Genomic DNA, 16,426 nt, shown 5'->3' on the forward strand with positions numbered 1-16,426 from the left:
GTAATGTTTTGAATCCGTCACCTAGGGTTATGTCCCTGACCCTTAAGATCGCGCCTGTGATAGCATTCGTCAGGGAAGTACCCTTTAAGAAGTTGGGAATATCTATATTGCCAACCAGGGCAGTGAGTGGGCCTGGCCTCTGGATCATACCCGTCTTGGTTGCTGATCTCAGCCAGGTCGAGACCAGGTCTTCCCAAAATGGCGACCAGCCCAGGCCTTTGTGTTTCCCATTACCTGGAATCCAGATGAGGCCTCTGCCACCAAAGGGGGCTGAGTCCTGCTCCATTTCCACCCATAATTTCTGGGATCCGCTATGGAATAAGTCCAGGATCCGTTTAGTTAGCGTCGCTTTGTGGTATAAGGCAATATTAGGGATACCCATGCCTCCCTGGTCTTTGGGACCTGTGAGGGCCCTCCAGTTGCGCCTAGGTCTACTGCCCCCCCAGATGAAGGTCATGATAGCTCTCCTAATCTGTGATAGGAATGTGCCTGGTGAATGGATAGGCACCGTTTGAAACAGATAAAGGAATCTTGGCAGGACATTCATTTTTATTGCACTTATTATACCAAACCAGGACATGGGGACTTGCTGAGGTTTACTTTAAAATTTGGGAGTTTCCCGAACCGTTTAAATTCTGCTAAGACACTAGGGAGGACGATTCTGGGGTTTGTGACGTATACCAGCAGGTCGTCCGCGTATAAAGCTGCTTTATTTTCTGTGTTTCCTATTCTGACGCCGTTAATGTTAGTATTTGCTCGGAGTGCATTCGCCAGGGTCTCCATCACCAGTATGTACAGGGAGGGAGACAGGGAACAGCCTTGTCTCGTGCCATTACTTATTTGTATAGGTGGCGAGAGCTGACCATTGACCCGAACCCGAGCAGAAGGACGTTTGTATAGCGCCATTATCTAGCTCTTTAGTCTGAGGCCCATGCCCACCCGTCGTAGCACCGCCTCCAGAAACCCCCAGGTCACCCTATCAAACGCCTTCTCTGCATCTACAGAGAGAAGGCACAGGGGGTCTCCGGAGGCGCGTGCCCGAGACACGAGGGCAAGTGTTCTGATTGTGTGGTCCTCCACCTCCCTCCCCGGGACAAAGCCTACCTGGTCCTTATGAATTAATGAGGGGATATAGGATTGGAGGTGGGTAGCCAAGATTTTTGAGAAAATTTTGGTATCGACATTTAGGAGAGATATTTGTCTATATCTACCACAGGAAGCAGGGTCTTTCCCTGTCTTGGGAATTACCATTATTGTTGCTTGTAAAGCTTGGATCGGAAAGGGGCAGGAACTGGATATAGAATTGAATGTATTGAGCATCAAGGGGGCCAGACTCTCTATGAGGAGCTTATAAAAGCGAGGCGTGAAGCCGTCTGGTCCTGGGCTTTTCCCAATTTTCAGTGACTGAATAGCTTCTTTTAGTTCCTCAATCGCAATGTCTCCCTCAAGCGCTCCCCTGTCTGTTTCTGAGATGCATTTGGGAGTAAAATTGAGTAAATAATTATCCCTATCCTGCAGTAGGTCTGTGTCCTGATCCCCCTGTCTATCTGGCAGGTTATACAGGTCATGATAATATTTGTGGAAGCCGTTTACTATTTTGGTATTAGTGTTGACTAGGCGCTCCTCTGGTGTGTTAATTGCAAAAATATACGTCTGCGGAGATAGTGGGTTTAGTGCCTTGGCTAATCCCCTACCACATTTGTTTCCGAATTCGTAAAAGTATCCTCTAGCTCTGTCCCTCTGACATAGTGAGGCCTGGTCCAGTAGTTGCAGAAACTGGCCACGTATTTCCGAAATTTCAGACGCCCTAGCGTTCGATGGATCGGATTTGTTTGTATTTTCGAGATGGTGTAATTGGGATAGGAGACCCTCCAAGGTGGTAGCTCTTTCCTTTTTCAGGCGTGTCCCGTGGGAGATAAGAATTCCTCTGAGCACGCATTTGAGAGCTTCCCACTTTATAGGGTCTGGGGTGTTGTCAGCTAAGTGGTCTGTGTTGAAGTTTTCAATAGCCCGTTGTATCTCTCGTATACAAACTGTGTCCATCAGTAGGCTGTCATTTAGGCGCCAGCTAATATTAGTGGTATTTAGCGTGGCACATCTGATCGACCCCCAAACCGAAGCGTGGTCTGACCAAATGAAGGGGCCTATGGAACTTGAGGGGTCGCGGTCTAGAAGTTTATATGAAATGAATAGGTAATCCAGGCGTTGGTATGAGTTATGTGGTTATGTGATGGGGAGAAAAAACTGTAATCCCTCTCTTTAGGGTGTAGAGTCCTCCATAGATCTATGAGCCTGAGACTGGCCAACTCTCTATGTAGTCTATGCAGTGCTGTGTGTGCAATTGCTGACTTACCCCCAGAGTAGTCGAGTAAGGGTTCCATGCAGAGGTTGAGGTCCCCGCCTAATAGTATATTGGAGCCATCAGCGAAGGTCCTCAGGGCCCCCAGTATCCGGATACCAAAGCGTACCTGTGCTTGATTTGGAAAGTATATATTAGCAATAGTGACGATTTCGTTACAGATTTGGACTTTCAAAAAGATATATCTTCCGTCTTCGTCGATCAGTGAAGAAATTTTTTTGTGGGGAAGCTGTTTGTGTATAGCTATGGAGGTTCCTCCTGCGTTTTTGCTGGGGTGCGGGCTGTGGTACCATGTTGTATAATTGCGGCTTCTGCATTTAGGGATTTTGTTTGCTTGAAAGTGGGTTTCTTGCAGAAGCGCAATCATAATTTTGTGTCTATGCAAGTGGTCTAGTATTTGCCCCCTTTTGGCAGATTTGTTCAACCCTCGTACGTTGTAGGTGCTAAACGTGATGTTAGCCATATTCCAAACTCAGTTGGGAGAATTGCTTAGGAGCCAGGGTGATGGGGGGTAGGGTAGCAGAGAGATAGAGAAAGAGGGGGGGAGAGAGAGGTTTACATAAGGAAACCTCCTGCGGCATATAGCAGCCGCACATGCTATCATGGTGAGACGTGTTGCGGTCACAGCCTTGTGTGACATTTCACCTTCGGTGGGGAGTGCTAGGGTACCAGATAAAATGGGACTGGCCCCCGCTTTCACCTCCCCCCCCCCCCCCTGAAATAACTATTGTTACTTTTTGGGTACCCATAATGGACCCTGCAAATAACCCCAAAGTGATGGCGAATCAAAACAGATAAGTCAATATATAACAGTAATTTAGAGGTGCTATAAGCAAAGAGTGTCCCAACGGCGGAAGAGGGTGTTGCCACCCGAGCAGCCAAGCCAGTTTTTGTGTTCTCCCTATGCCTAAAGATCAGGTCGTGCGTGAAGTAGAAGGGCAGAAGGGGGCTTGGTTCCCACGTCTCTTTGTTTCCCTTCGGCAGAGTCTCTTGTTAGACTCTCTCAGGAGGGCTTTGCTGTGGGGTGGGAGGCATCAGGTGCCTGGCTTTGGTCCTCTGCGACACTCGCGGCGTTGTCGGGGTGGCACGGTCTGCCACTGCGCCTGGGCTGTTGGTGCCATCAAAGTAGGGGCGTTTGGCCAGTCGGGGAGTGCAATCATTGGGAGCTGAAGAGTCCCTAGGAACTTAGGCAACTCCCCTAGTGTACGGAGTGTGGCCGACTTGCCGTCCTTTCTGGCAATCAGGGAAAATGGGTATCCCCAGCGATATGGTATGTCCCTTTCTCTGAGCATTGTTAATAACGGCTTCTGCAGTATAATTTAATGCCACAGCATTACATCATACTGCGACTGGACAGACATTCTATCAAGCCACCCCAAGGGCATGGGGGCATTATGCTGTCATAGCAGAATGCCTGATAGGCATTCTGCTATGACAGCTCTGGGGCCTTTCAGAAGGCCCTTCGCTGCCATGACACCCACACAGCTCCCTGCGATCTTATACAAAATAGATATCTGAAATAATGCACTAAAACTATAGATTGTTGACATGGAATTTGTGAAGGAGATAAAAGTTTTAACCTAGCTGTAAACATATGACTTCCACAGTATATATATATATATAGTAAGTAACTTTGTAACTGGGCAGACATTCTATTGGGGAATTCAAGAAAGTGGAAGACATAACTCTTGTCAGTGGGGTTAATAAACTACAGTAAGAACATACAGTACAATACGATCATACAGTGTAATGGTCACCTGTTTAGCACTGTGGTCAAGATAAATACTTTCGCAAGATAAACACAATGTGAACATCAACCATGGTTTTAGTTTTTAGTGATGGCACTAACTAACCATGCATGCATGGCCCCTTCTTAATATAAAGAGATGAATAAAGTGTCCCCCCAACTGTCGAGTATCAATCAGCTGGCGTTCAGGACACTAGTGATATCCTTCCTCTTGAATTTGCCCTTACTAGATGAGATGATAGATATTAGACAGGTAGATAGATAGGGGGAAGCGACTTGTTATTTGTATAGTGCCAGCTTATTCCAACTTATCTATTTATTACCCCCCAGCAAGCTTGGTACTCATTTTACTGGCCTTTGAAGGATGGGAGGCTGAGTCATCCTTGAGCCGGCTACCATGCGGGGATTAAGCTCACTTCAGGTCGTGAACGAGAGTTTAGGACTGCATACTGCTGCCTCAACACTTTGCGCCACATGAGGCACATTAGATACAAGAGAGATAGATATATAAATGAGATTGATAGATATATATTGTGATGTGGAGGCTGTAGCCTGTCAGTCATTCTGTATAACTTGTAGGTGGAAGAGTTAAATGCTTTTCAGCATCCAGGAAAGCGGAGTATGGAGATACCTTTGAAGTAGACTTCAGCAAAGGCTGTTACACTCCCCCAGGGGGTCTCTAATGTCCAACAGGCTGCTGAAGCCAGAGCTAGAAAATGTTTATATTAGTATATAAGGTCAGGAATAGGCTTCATGCCCCAATGAGCTTCTCCACGCCATTTCTTGAAGGCCATAGCCAGACCTGATAACTTCTTGGAGCCAAAGGGCAACAAAGGACATCCACTTGAGACAAAAATGTGATTTAGAAATTATGAAAGATCTGTACGTCGCAGTCCACTGACAACGGTATTTTGCGAAATGTTGCATCACAGTGAATAAGATGCTGGGACTGCCATCTTTGTGGAATGCCCAGAAACCGAGAATCACATACCTGGCACAGGATATACCCGAAGCTACTCATGTGTGGACTTAAGACACAGGTAAAAGCATGACTAAAAATATGCCGGCCCTATATTCACGTGTGAAGATATGACTGAAAGTCGGGAATTATGATTTTCCGAAGTTCCTACAAACCCAACCCTCCTTTCTCTGTGTGACCTTAGAGGGGTCAGGGAGAAAGTATGTACTGAGGGATGCTTTAAAAGTGGGAGCCCACGAACCACAAATCTTCAGCCCCTTTGAGGTCACTTACGTAAGGACTGTCCGATTTCCTGGGCGAGACTCCACGCCAAAGAATGGTAACACTCTTACTTTAATCCCTGTTATTTTACTGTCTGTAATATCATATGTAAGTCTCTTGCCGATTATCTTGTAACATCATTTTTGTATTTTTCTGTAAATAAGCACTGCTCTTTTTTTTTGAGAATTAAACTTTAAATTAATTAGTGGACCTCATCTGTGTTAACACCAAACCGTATTCTCTGAAGATTGTATTCATAATTCATAAATCGGGTCCAATGCACGTGAACATTAGTAATGGCAGTGTTTTTGTATGCATATTGTAGAGTTCTGGAGTGCATTAGAATAGATCAGGAGGATGATTTGAGCTTTTGCTTTGCATGCATGCCGAAGCCCAGGAAAGCTGGGAACAAATCAGCCTATATTCTAACAACTGCAAGCTTGCAATACTACAGAGTGATTGAGGACAGAGGCAGGATCCATTGTCCCTTCTCCTCTCTCCTCCTGTCCAGTACAGGAGAAATTGGTTTGAAGTGCAGGGCTAGGCAGATTGCTGTAGAGTTGGGGCAGAAGGTGACAGTCGCTTGTCTGAGTGATGGCAGAGTTCCAGAAAGTTGGGTACCAGTCACTCCACAATCTAAGCCTTCCCCCCGCCTCGCTACATGACAGTGAGCCTCTCAGAAGACAGGAAAAGATCACCCTAATTCATTACTTTAGGACATTAGTAGAAAAATAGATATTTACACAAAGAAATATTTTTGAAATATTTTATTTGCATACATTGATTTAGTAGAATTGAGGTTCCACTCAATGTTGTTTCATGTCATTATGTGATGTATACTTGTGCAGCAACATGTTTCACATATTACAGTAATAAAACAAATGGGCTATATTGGGAAATGTATGTTGTAAGGCTGCAGACATCGTTGGATCATTTTCTATTGAAAGTTTGGGGAATTGCTATTTTTTAAACGTATTACAAAAACATGTTTGTCGCATAATACAATTCAATAATACAAAAAACGATCCAACGGCGTGCAAAGCCTTTGAACAAACGAAGTCAGTGGCATTGCTTTATTAGAGAGTTGATTTCTTTTGGATTGCTTCCCTTCGGTTCACAGGCAGCAGTATACAACCAGTACTTAATACTCATTACAGCTTGGACAATTTGTAGATGGAAAAAGGTAAATACTGACAATACTCAGAGCTGCAGATTTTTATGCTGATTGTGCAAATCCCATTCTGTTGTTGCCCATATCATAAACAGAGTAGTACTGACGAAGGAAGACGTCACCCAAAATCCAGAAGGGCTGACCATTTTGAGATGGCAGGTAGGTCACCTCGACTCCAACAGTACAGTAGCCATTATTCTGCAAATTGAAAGAGTAATATATTAAGAAGGTGAATAATACATTACCACAACAAAATGTCATCCTCACTAATTATCCCCCCTTATAACCAGGCATTTTTGTTTTGTTCCCTTCCTGCTTTCGAAAAATCATAACTTTTGAAATTTTCCATCAATATAGCTGTATGACAGCTTGCTTTTTGGGGGGGGGGGACAAATGTAATTTTTCAATTGTACAATTTAATGTATGATATAATCTATTGAAAAACTTTTGAAGAAATTCTAAATTGGGTGAAATAAGGAAAAACACATTTGCACTATTCTGAGGTGCGGTTTGTTTTTTGGGTATAAATAATGCAGCAAAAGTGACATGCTAACTTTATTCTGTGTGTTGGTATAATTAAAAAAATGCCAAATTTATATGATTTTTTTGTTGTATTATTTAAAAAAATATATATCTTTTCACAGAAAAAATAAAATTATGTTGCAATATTCTTAGACCCATAACTTTTTTTATTTTTCTGCCAATAGGGCTGTGTGGGGTTTGTGTTTTGTGGGGTGAGTTGTAGTATCTATTGGTACCATTTTGGGATACATATGACTTTTTTGTAGTGCTTCGGTAATCAAAAAAAGCACAATTCTGGTTTTGTGTATTTTTTTTTCTGATGATGTTGACCATAAGGGATAATTCATACATTATTCCAATGACTCTATCTTCTACATATGCAATGATATATATTTTCCTCTGCTTTGATCTGTTTACATTAAAAATTGGAAAATGTTTTTTTACAGCTGGTCCCCATCACAATGCACTGCAAGCTCAGCTCCTGAGCCCACTCAATACAAATCCTATGCACACACGCCATATATGTACGGTTTAACCGATGTGGAGAGAAAAAAAGTAGCATCCCGAAAAAGGGGTATGGGCAACAGTCAGTGTGTGTGGGACATTGTCAGTATAAACCATGGGATAAACTACAGATATTAAAACTAAATAAGGGCTCATACATGGATTTCTATTGGCTAATGTTGCACCTGTTGTTAAAACGTGACATGTTTCCATGCATGCTGTATTATGTTTTACTCTTTACTGGAAGCCCAGCACCATACATTGGCAGATGAAACACTTCTGGGTCCTTATTATGGATCCTGTGTACTTCTGTGCAGACTCTGTGCACATGACTTTTCTGTGTGCACTAGTCGAAACTTGGATGTCAGTCATTTCAAGGAGAGGGCAGTAAAGTTGATACACAACTCCTGGTGCCAGTAGTCGGTGGGTGCAGTAACCGCATGCCCAGCAAGTTGACTGGCTACATTGTGGATATAAGTGTGATAGGGACTTTAGAGTGTAGGATATATGCTCCAAAGAGAGGGAAACTAGGTACTTTTCTTTTTCTAAATAAATAAAATCTGGTAGTTTAAATCCTGTAAATATAAATTTCGACTATGTATAACCTGCTATTGTCTTTTCATAGGAATGTGATGAAGTTAGAAAGACAAAATACCTGGAGAATATAGGCGGAAGGAGGAATTGGAAACTGGACACCATTGATTGTGAAGCTGATGGTCGGCAGGTTCTGTACGGAGTTACAGTCCACCAGGTACTGTGGATCAATAAGCATATTGATGTCATTCTTGAGATATCTTACCAACAGATTTTGAAAACACTCTAATCGTTTTTAGGACCATGTTACAATGCAGACGTTAAAGGGGTTTTCTGAGTTATTTATGTGACATAGTTTTCGGTCCTCAGTGGTCCGGTGCCGCAGCATTCGACAGGTAACATCACTCAGCCAGTGGGCCCGGTGGCGTGCCGTAAACCCATCATATGAACTTCTAAAGTAAAAAGTTTCTGGCAAGTTTACGGGATGTCATCTGTGATGTCCCTGTTGGGCATTCTTTTGGCTGCAGTAGTCACTTGGATTGTTTACCATCCAAGCGCGTGGAGTAGCATCATGGCAGCGGGAGGTGAATACTGTGTTTTTTTTCTGTAAGCTTCATTCCCTACTGCCACCAATGACCTTGAAATAACCTTCAATTTTAAAAAGCTTTTTATAATGGCAAATGTTAGCTTTTCTCACTGATATGCAAGAAGTAACTATATGACTATCTCAGTTCACATATTTAAACTTCTATTAAACTAGTGTATACTTCCATAGTTCTTATGTCACCCTACTCACCCCTCCATTCTGACTTTCTTGAGCTCCCACAGACTGAAGGAAGGTTCCCAAATACTGTTGTGGTATAGTAAGGAGAGAGGTTCCAGTATCCACCATAGCTTGGCAACCCTGGCTACACCAACCTGTTGCTTGTCCATTGATGGAAAACCTGAAATACATTAGAATTGTGGATCATTACCATAAGAGTACAGTGATTTCCAATGGCAAGTTTACATTTATACCAGCAATTACTCACGCATCAATTCCAATCTGCCAGTACAGCTCCTGAGTGACGGGTGCCCAGTATATTTGACCAGAGTACAGGTTGTTGTCTACACCACCAAATACGACCATCCCTGATTGACTGCAAAGAGATTATAAAGCCATATTAATATTTTTATTTCTCAGTTAAAAATGAATACCATAAATAACTAAAAATGAAAAAAAAATTGAACCAAACTCACCTACTCATGTAGACACTGAAAATTGGGTAAGTGAGGAGGTTTTGTTGCAACATGCCCTGCATAGCAGTGGTGGCTCCTCCAGCAGAAAGAGAAGGATATGCCATTCCAAAGATTCCTTCAAAGCCAGCATAAACAAAGTTGGTACCTGGTTCATTCACACTTAGCCCAATCTCTTGGTTTGTAATAGTTAGGCCTTGTACCTATGTAAGAAAAGATGATGTAAAAGTATTAGTCACCAACAGATTATCTATGATAACTTGTTTGCCAAGAATGTTGCATAGTCACTGTTATTAGCTGAAAACATACCGTGTGTCCTCGAAAATAAGCCCTTCCCTTATTTTTGGCTGTTTTCGGGGAGGCTTGAAATATAAGACCTACCCGAAAGTAAGCCTTAGCTAGACTACATTTAAAAAAAATGGAAACATTACCTAGCAGGCGTAGTCCGGGTCCCTACCGCTGCTGTCCAAAATTCCGTAGCTCCGCTGCGAGTCCTGCACTCCTCGGCCGCCAACAGAAGATCATTTGTCGGTTGCATTGGTTCAGGAAGCACTGCATTGATTGGCTGAGAGCAGCACTCGCTGAACCAATCAGAGCCATCGCTTCCTGGAGGCGGAAATTATGAATCCTGTGACCAGGAAGTGATGTTCTGTTGGCAGCCGAGGAGTACAGGACACGCGGCGGAGCTATGAACTTCGGAGAGCAGTGGGAGGGACCAAGACTGCGGCTGCTAGGTAAGTAAAATTAGACATTCCCCAAAAATAAGACCTAGTGCCCCGTTTGGGGCACAATGTAATATAAGACAGGGTGTTATTTTGGGAGAAATGCAGTAGTCATCATTACAAGGTCTTTTAGACAGCTGTTTCTTCACTTCATTAGAACGGAGCAGGTTACTATTTGGCTGGATGAGAACCAATCCCCGCCCTCCACCATCCCTTTCCCTACAACTTTTATGTGATTTTCCACAATACTCCTATTAATACTATTTTTCATCTTATTAAACCAGAAACCAGGCCTGGCAAATTTTAGGGCCAGTAACCCTGCAGGAAAAGTTTTCTAATCTGTTTACTTTTCAATACTCCAACATTTGCATTAAGGATACAAATCAACCATACAATGTCATCTGATCTATTACTTACAGCTACAGTGTCATATCCAAAGACACCAGTAAGACTGCCGCTACCATACTGCATGGAAAACTGCTGATTATTGGAGGTGTATGTGGAAGACTGGCTTGGGTTGAAAAGGGGATGGTTCTCTAAAGAAGGAAGATACTTTAATTAGTAAAATTATCTACATTTAGAGAAATAACGCCTCTAACCGAAAAAGGGAGAATTATTTCTTAAAATATATTTGCCAAGACGTTAACAAGCATTTCCACAAATTAAATAGCAAGTTGCATTGTCAATAACCGATGAAGACAAGACATATACAGGCATCTCACCTGGGGCATACACATAAATCATAAGGCCTCATAGCAAAACTTAGAATTGGTCCCAGCCCTGCTGAAAGCTCCAACTAATTTACTACATTTTCATTAATTACACAATTTTTTTCATAAAATATGTTTAATGGGGATCAGAGCTACACTGTTACCACACAGAGCTCCCCTGCTTCCCCCTTGTAGAGTCATCGTATTAAATTATAAAACTCTGACTACCAGGGGGAGAGCATTGCCAATGATTGTATGATACAGTTACTGCTGTGTTCAATAGGAACAGTAACAACAGCTAGTGCTATCAGTATATGTTGGGAAGCAGGAGAAACAGTCACGAGCCGTTCTTTCTCTCCCCATAGCAGTCATGCCTCAGTGGTAAGTATTACAATACAGGGGTGTAGCTAAAGGCTCATGAGTCCAGGTTTATAGTTTATCTTGGCGCTCCCCAACTTCTCTTAACCCCTTAATGCAGACGCATAACTTGAAGCTCCTGGACCCCAATGCAAAACCTGTAATGGGGCCCCCACCTATAATGCTTTATTCATAGTACTGGGCTTCCTATATGGAGAAGAGAGGCCTTATGAGCCCATTAAGGCTCCTGGGCTCGGATGCAACTACATCCCCTATAGACCAGTGTTTAACATATACGTCATGGGAAAAAAAACTCTCAATAGTCTTGTAAACACTTTGTCAGATTTTATCTGCTCTTATATTAAGTATTGTTCCATACTTTACTATGGGAAATAAAAGTCATTTGCCTATTAGAAATGAAAACAGAGAATTGTAGTTAACATATGGGATATACGAGGTATACTGGTATTTGTTTGTTTTTCATTGATTGAACAAATTGCCTAAAAGAACATTTTTACTTTGAAGTTAAGATAATATAATTTGAGGAATAATTCAAATCCCCCCATTTTGAACTGAGGAGTGATACAGACAGATATACTGATCAGGGCAAAGTGTACCATTTCATGTGTTGTAGTTCTGGAGATTTACTTATGTGCTATCAGCAGCGGTGCATGCAGTATATCTTTGTGCACTAATAAATATGCTTATGTTTAACAACAGAACATTTGGATTATATACATATACTGTACACATGAAGGAAAACATCTAACCAACAAATACAGATGACAGTTAAAGAAATAATTAAAACTTCAAGTGAAGAGGAGCTGCAGCTGCAAGCATCTTATGAATGGAAGCATTGCTGTTTCTGTGTAAAAATATGTAACCTTTTTCTCTGATCTCAGAAAATGTAAAATGTTTGTAAAGAATAATAGATGCAAAACTGTAGGACCATCAGTCCTTATATTTGTTTTACTCTCATTCATATAAAAATTGATTTTCTGCCCTTTCTGAAAATAATAATACTTCACATGATCCTCACAAATACTCACGGCAAGCTTCGCTCTGGCAATAAGTAGAAGCAACCCAAAGATTGGATGACCCCGTGTCAAAAAGTACCATGAAGTTTTGTGGTGGTGTTCCAACACTAATTTGTCCAAAATAACAAGCCTGGAAAAAAACACAATATATTTCTATTTAACAAGGTTCATATATTATATTATGGTTAAAAAATGTTTTCTTTGAGCTGCAACATTCAAAACTGTGTACAGAATTATCATGAGATAGCAATAAAGGACATCAGTAATACAAAACCGTTCTGTCTTGCTTTTTTTTTTTTTTTTTTTTAAATGTTCATTAACTATGCAGCGATTTTTATCAATATCTCCAGCATAAGTCTTAGGTCACGGGCCAATAGGCTAGAAACAGTGGAGATAAATGGAAGAAAAGATAAAGACAGGCTAAAAAGGGATGGAAAAAACTAACAGGGATTGGGCAACAAGGGTAGCAAAAGAAGTTTGTCCAGTAAGCATAGGAATCAGCTATTAACTCGACATTCCCTCATGATTGACATATACATGTGGCCTAGTCACGGTGGGGTAGTGCCATTGGCAAGCCAAGCATCTAGACCTGGAGAGGTGTGAAATTGAATCCACACCACCCATGTTGAGTAAAATTTAGTGAACCTCAGCTAAATCTTTAGCGCACAGCTTCTCCATGTATTTCAAGCTATCCAATGATTCCAGCCACATCAGCCCGAAAGGGAAATAGTGGATTTCCACCTCCTGGGGATAATCTGCCTCACGGCCAGTAGGAAGAATCTCAGCAAGGATCCCTTAGTACTGGCCAGCGAGCCTGGAATCATCAACAGCAAGGCTATTTCAGATAGCCTCCTACACACTGAAGCATAAAGGGCACCAACCTTCTGCCAGAGGGGGCAGATAAGTAGACAGGACCACCATAAATGAATGAAAGTCCCCCTGCTCTGGAGTCACCTCTAACACAGATCTGGACACTGGGGGTAGACTCCCACCAACCCCACCGGGGTCTATAATATTATATTAAAGCAATGTTCACATCTGTGCCAGAGGTTCCTTTCGGAGGCTTCAGTGTAGATCTGTCGAGGAAAATGCCAGAGGCCATGATGGGAGCAGAACAGACCCCATCATAGTCAATGAGGTCTGTCGCCATTCAGTTCTACCACAGTATGGATCTGACTTTCTGTTTTTCTGCTCTTATGATGTAACTGAATAATGGAAAACTATATGGTGATGTGAACATTGCCTAAAGGTTAAGTATCATCAGAAAAAGGCGTATTCTTTATATCAGACTTTTATTGCAAATATACTGTATATTTTATTTTAAGGCACACATAAAACAGAAACAAGTATGAGTGAATCCATTCTGTGTCCAGTAGGAATATGCAGGTGATATATATAATTTATAATTCTCACAAAGTTACAGATTTACACAACAGTCATTCCTTAAGCTTTTAGCTAATCTGTTATAATACTTACATCCATGTTCATTGGCTCATAGGCTATCGCAAAGTTATTCTTGTGGTTAAAGCTGTATTTCATGGCTGGATCCCTCTTGTGTGTTTTCATAAACTGCTCCAGAACGCCTTTCTCCTTCATTGTCTCTCTTATAGATTTGTATCTTTGCAGAGGAACTCTGAACGATGACAGTGAAGCGATAAGCATATTGGTTAATTATATGTACATCAGGTAACATTCATGATTACATACATTTCAAAGTATTTATTAAGTATCAAACCAAAGGTAAATTATTCTGTGGGTGACTTTTCTTCAGGATAGGTCACCAATAGCTGATCAGCGGGGCCACTAGACAATCATCTGAAAGCTATCATCTCATACTTTTGGGACTTGGTTTGGGTGAGAGGAGAGGGTACATTTTCAAACTCTCCTAACTTGGGTACCAAATGAGTTAGTACTATCCCTAAGTGGGTAAGATAATTGCAAATTCCAAGCTATATTTTTTTTTGCTTTAGTGATATGTTTTGTATCAAGCTTCAAAATGAGCTAAATATAATTGTACTGCATTCACTTTCTAGTAAGTAGTCAGAAAATAGAACATTTCCTTATGAATAGTTATTGGTAAACTTTTTGTTTTACTACATTTGTCGCAAGGAGCTTTGGAAAGAATGTGACAAATAATGCCAATTGATTTCCAACCCCTATAGTCAGCGAATCTCTGGCTAATATCTTAAAGTCTTCTTTTTTGTGGTTGATGCTCTGTTTTTCTGATGTAAGCTCCAAATCCCCTGCATAGACATGGAGGTAAAGAGGTATTCCCATGTCAGAGACATTATATGTCCTATATGTTTGATAGACTTTGGTCTCATCTCTGGCACCTATGTGCAGAATGGGGTTCTCCCAACGCATCACACCTGGTGAGGCAGCCATCACACCCAGGTGGAAGAGAAGGTGGTTCAGCATTGTACCGCTCCCTCCCTTTACCATTTATGGGAGTTACAGAAGCATCTAAGCAAGCGTAGAACAACCTTTTAAATTATAACATTAAGGCTGCCTGCAAATTCCCCAAAGTGGTGGATGGTATTTAATGCTGGAAATTCACTTTATGAAAAGTTTTTCCAGATATAACTATCCAGCAGAGTATCAGACAAATCATTCTAGTCATCATCTAGTGGAAGATAACTATAGATGGTATGTAAAGACTATGTGAAGGATCCAGTGCTTATACTACAAATATCCAAAATCAACAGTCAGATGGTATGTATGCAACATCTAGATATAAACGGAGAAGGAACATCACACATTTTAAAATATTTTATGTATAATTAAATATTAAAAAATGGGGGTACAAATATTTGTATGTACAGACCTGACCAAGCCCTCTGACAGCTGGAGACAAACCAGCGCAAGGATCACCCACTTCATGGTTACGGACTTAGTGACACACCAGTATTCAGGTGAACTTGTGAGACGATCGACTTGGCCTCTTATACCTTAAAACTCTCCTAGACTTACGTCATCACATGCGAAGATTTCCATATAACCTTCCACAAATGTTCTTGATTATTGTATTTACTTTGGAGCCATGAAACATTTTCTATCAACTTGTTCCTAAGAGTTCTGTCAATAATCTTGTGATCGACTCAGATAATCATTTTGCTAGCAGAGAATATTTCCTCCAATCTTTGACAAACAAGAACACAAGCATGTACAGCTAAAATCCCATTATTAATCCGAGTTGGACCTCTCCAACAATATTACTATAATGCCATTACTAGAGCTTTAGGGGATTTTGTTGTAATTTTTGCCCCTACACGACTTTATTTATTTCCATTGAAAGTTGGTACATTCCAACCTGGTTTAGTGTTTAGGAAACGGATTACTTGTATGCCAGTTGCACAAATACTGTATAGGAGTCACGAGATTTTGGCACTAGCAGTGTTGGTGAAAATCTGTTTTTTTTTAATTCATTAACTACTTTAATATCTTTTCAAGCCTTATGAGTAAGGGGGTTATGACCACCATATTCTCTGGATTTTGTCACATATGATTTCTATATCTGTATTGAAATGTAAAACAAAACTTGTACACCAGTAATCCACATACCCTGGATGATCGCAAGGAACCCATTACAAACACTTTCCACAGCATGATTTTTGAAAAGCTGCAGGCAGTATCAGCAAACACATTGCAATGTGCCCAGAGGTGCACAGAAGTGAGCAGAGACGACTTCCAACATCTGTTGTAAGGTAGGTAAATCAGTAATGCTGTTTAAAAACAATCTACTTGCGTGTTCTTCTTGTTGCAGTATTATCGGAGGCGGGCTACTTTTCTGTGGCATGAAGGCTCTAGTACTCTGTTGGGCTGCCTCTAGAGGTGAGCAAGCACCAAAATGCTCGGGTGCTCGTTACTCGAGTAGAACTTTCTGCGATGCTCGAGGGTTCGTTTCGAGTAACGAACCCCATTGAAGTCAATGGGCGACCCGAGCATTTTTGTATATCGCCGATGCTCGCTAAGGTTTCCATTTGTGAAAATCTGGGCAATTCAAGAAAGTGATGGGAACGACACAGCAACGGATAGGGCAGGCGAGGGGCTACATGTTGGGCTGCATCTCAAGTTCCCAGGTCCCACTATTAAGCCACAATAGCGGCAAGAGTGGGCCCCCCCCTCCCAACAATTTTTACTTCTGAAAAGCCCTCATTAGCAATGCATACCTTAGCTAAGCACCACACTACCTCCAACAAAGCACAATCACTGCCTGCATGACACTCCGCTGCCACTTCTCCTGGGTTACATGCTGCCCAACCCCCCCCCCCCCCCCGCACGACCCAG

At 41.7% G+C, this 16,426-nt stretch overlaps 1 protein-coding gene across 1 annotated transcript; it reads right to left on the minus strand.

Moving 5' to 3' along the window:
* Nucleotides 1–6,562: 6,562 nt before the first annotated feature.
* LOC136624767 (gastricsin-like) lies at nt 6,563–15,019 on the minus strand. Its single transcript, XM_066598698.1, has 9 exons — nt 14,964–15,019; nt 13,616–13,772; nt 12,152–12,269; nt 10,453–10,571; nt 9,317–9,516; nt 9,109–9,216; nt 8,874–9,021; nt 8,199–8,297; nt 6,563–6,715 (listed from the first exon to the last, which is right to left on the minus strand). The coding sequence occupies exons 1-9, from the start codon at nt 15,017–15,019 to the stop codon at nt 6,563–6,565; spliced, it is 1,158 nt and encodes a 385-aa protein (XP_066454795.1).
* Nucleotides 15,020–16,426: the final 1,407 nt, after the last annotated feature.

The sequence above is a fragment of the Eleutherodactylus coqui genome, chromosome 4, assembly GCF_035609145.1.
Source record: "Eleutherodactylus coqui strain aEleCoq1 chromosome 4, aEleCoq1.hap1, whole genome shotgun sequence".
Lineage (NCBI taxonomy): Eukaryota > Metazoa > Chordata > Amphibia > Anura > Eleutherodactylidae > Eleutherodactylus > Eleutherodactylus coqui.

Coding starts and splice junctions, on each gene's coding strand:
- LOC136624767 (XM_066598698.1), bottom strand. CDS start 15,019: ATGAAGTGGGTGATCCTTGCGCTGGTTTGTCTCCAGCTGTCAGAGGGC. Junction 9,517..10,452: donor TTGGATATGACACTGTAGCT/GTAAGTAATAGA, acceptor TTTCTTACATAG/GTACAAGGCCTAACTATTAC. Junction 9,022..9,108: donor TGGCAGATTGGAATTGATGC/GTGAGTAATTGC, acceptor AATGTATTTCAG/GTTTTCCATCAATGGACAAG.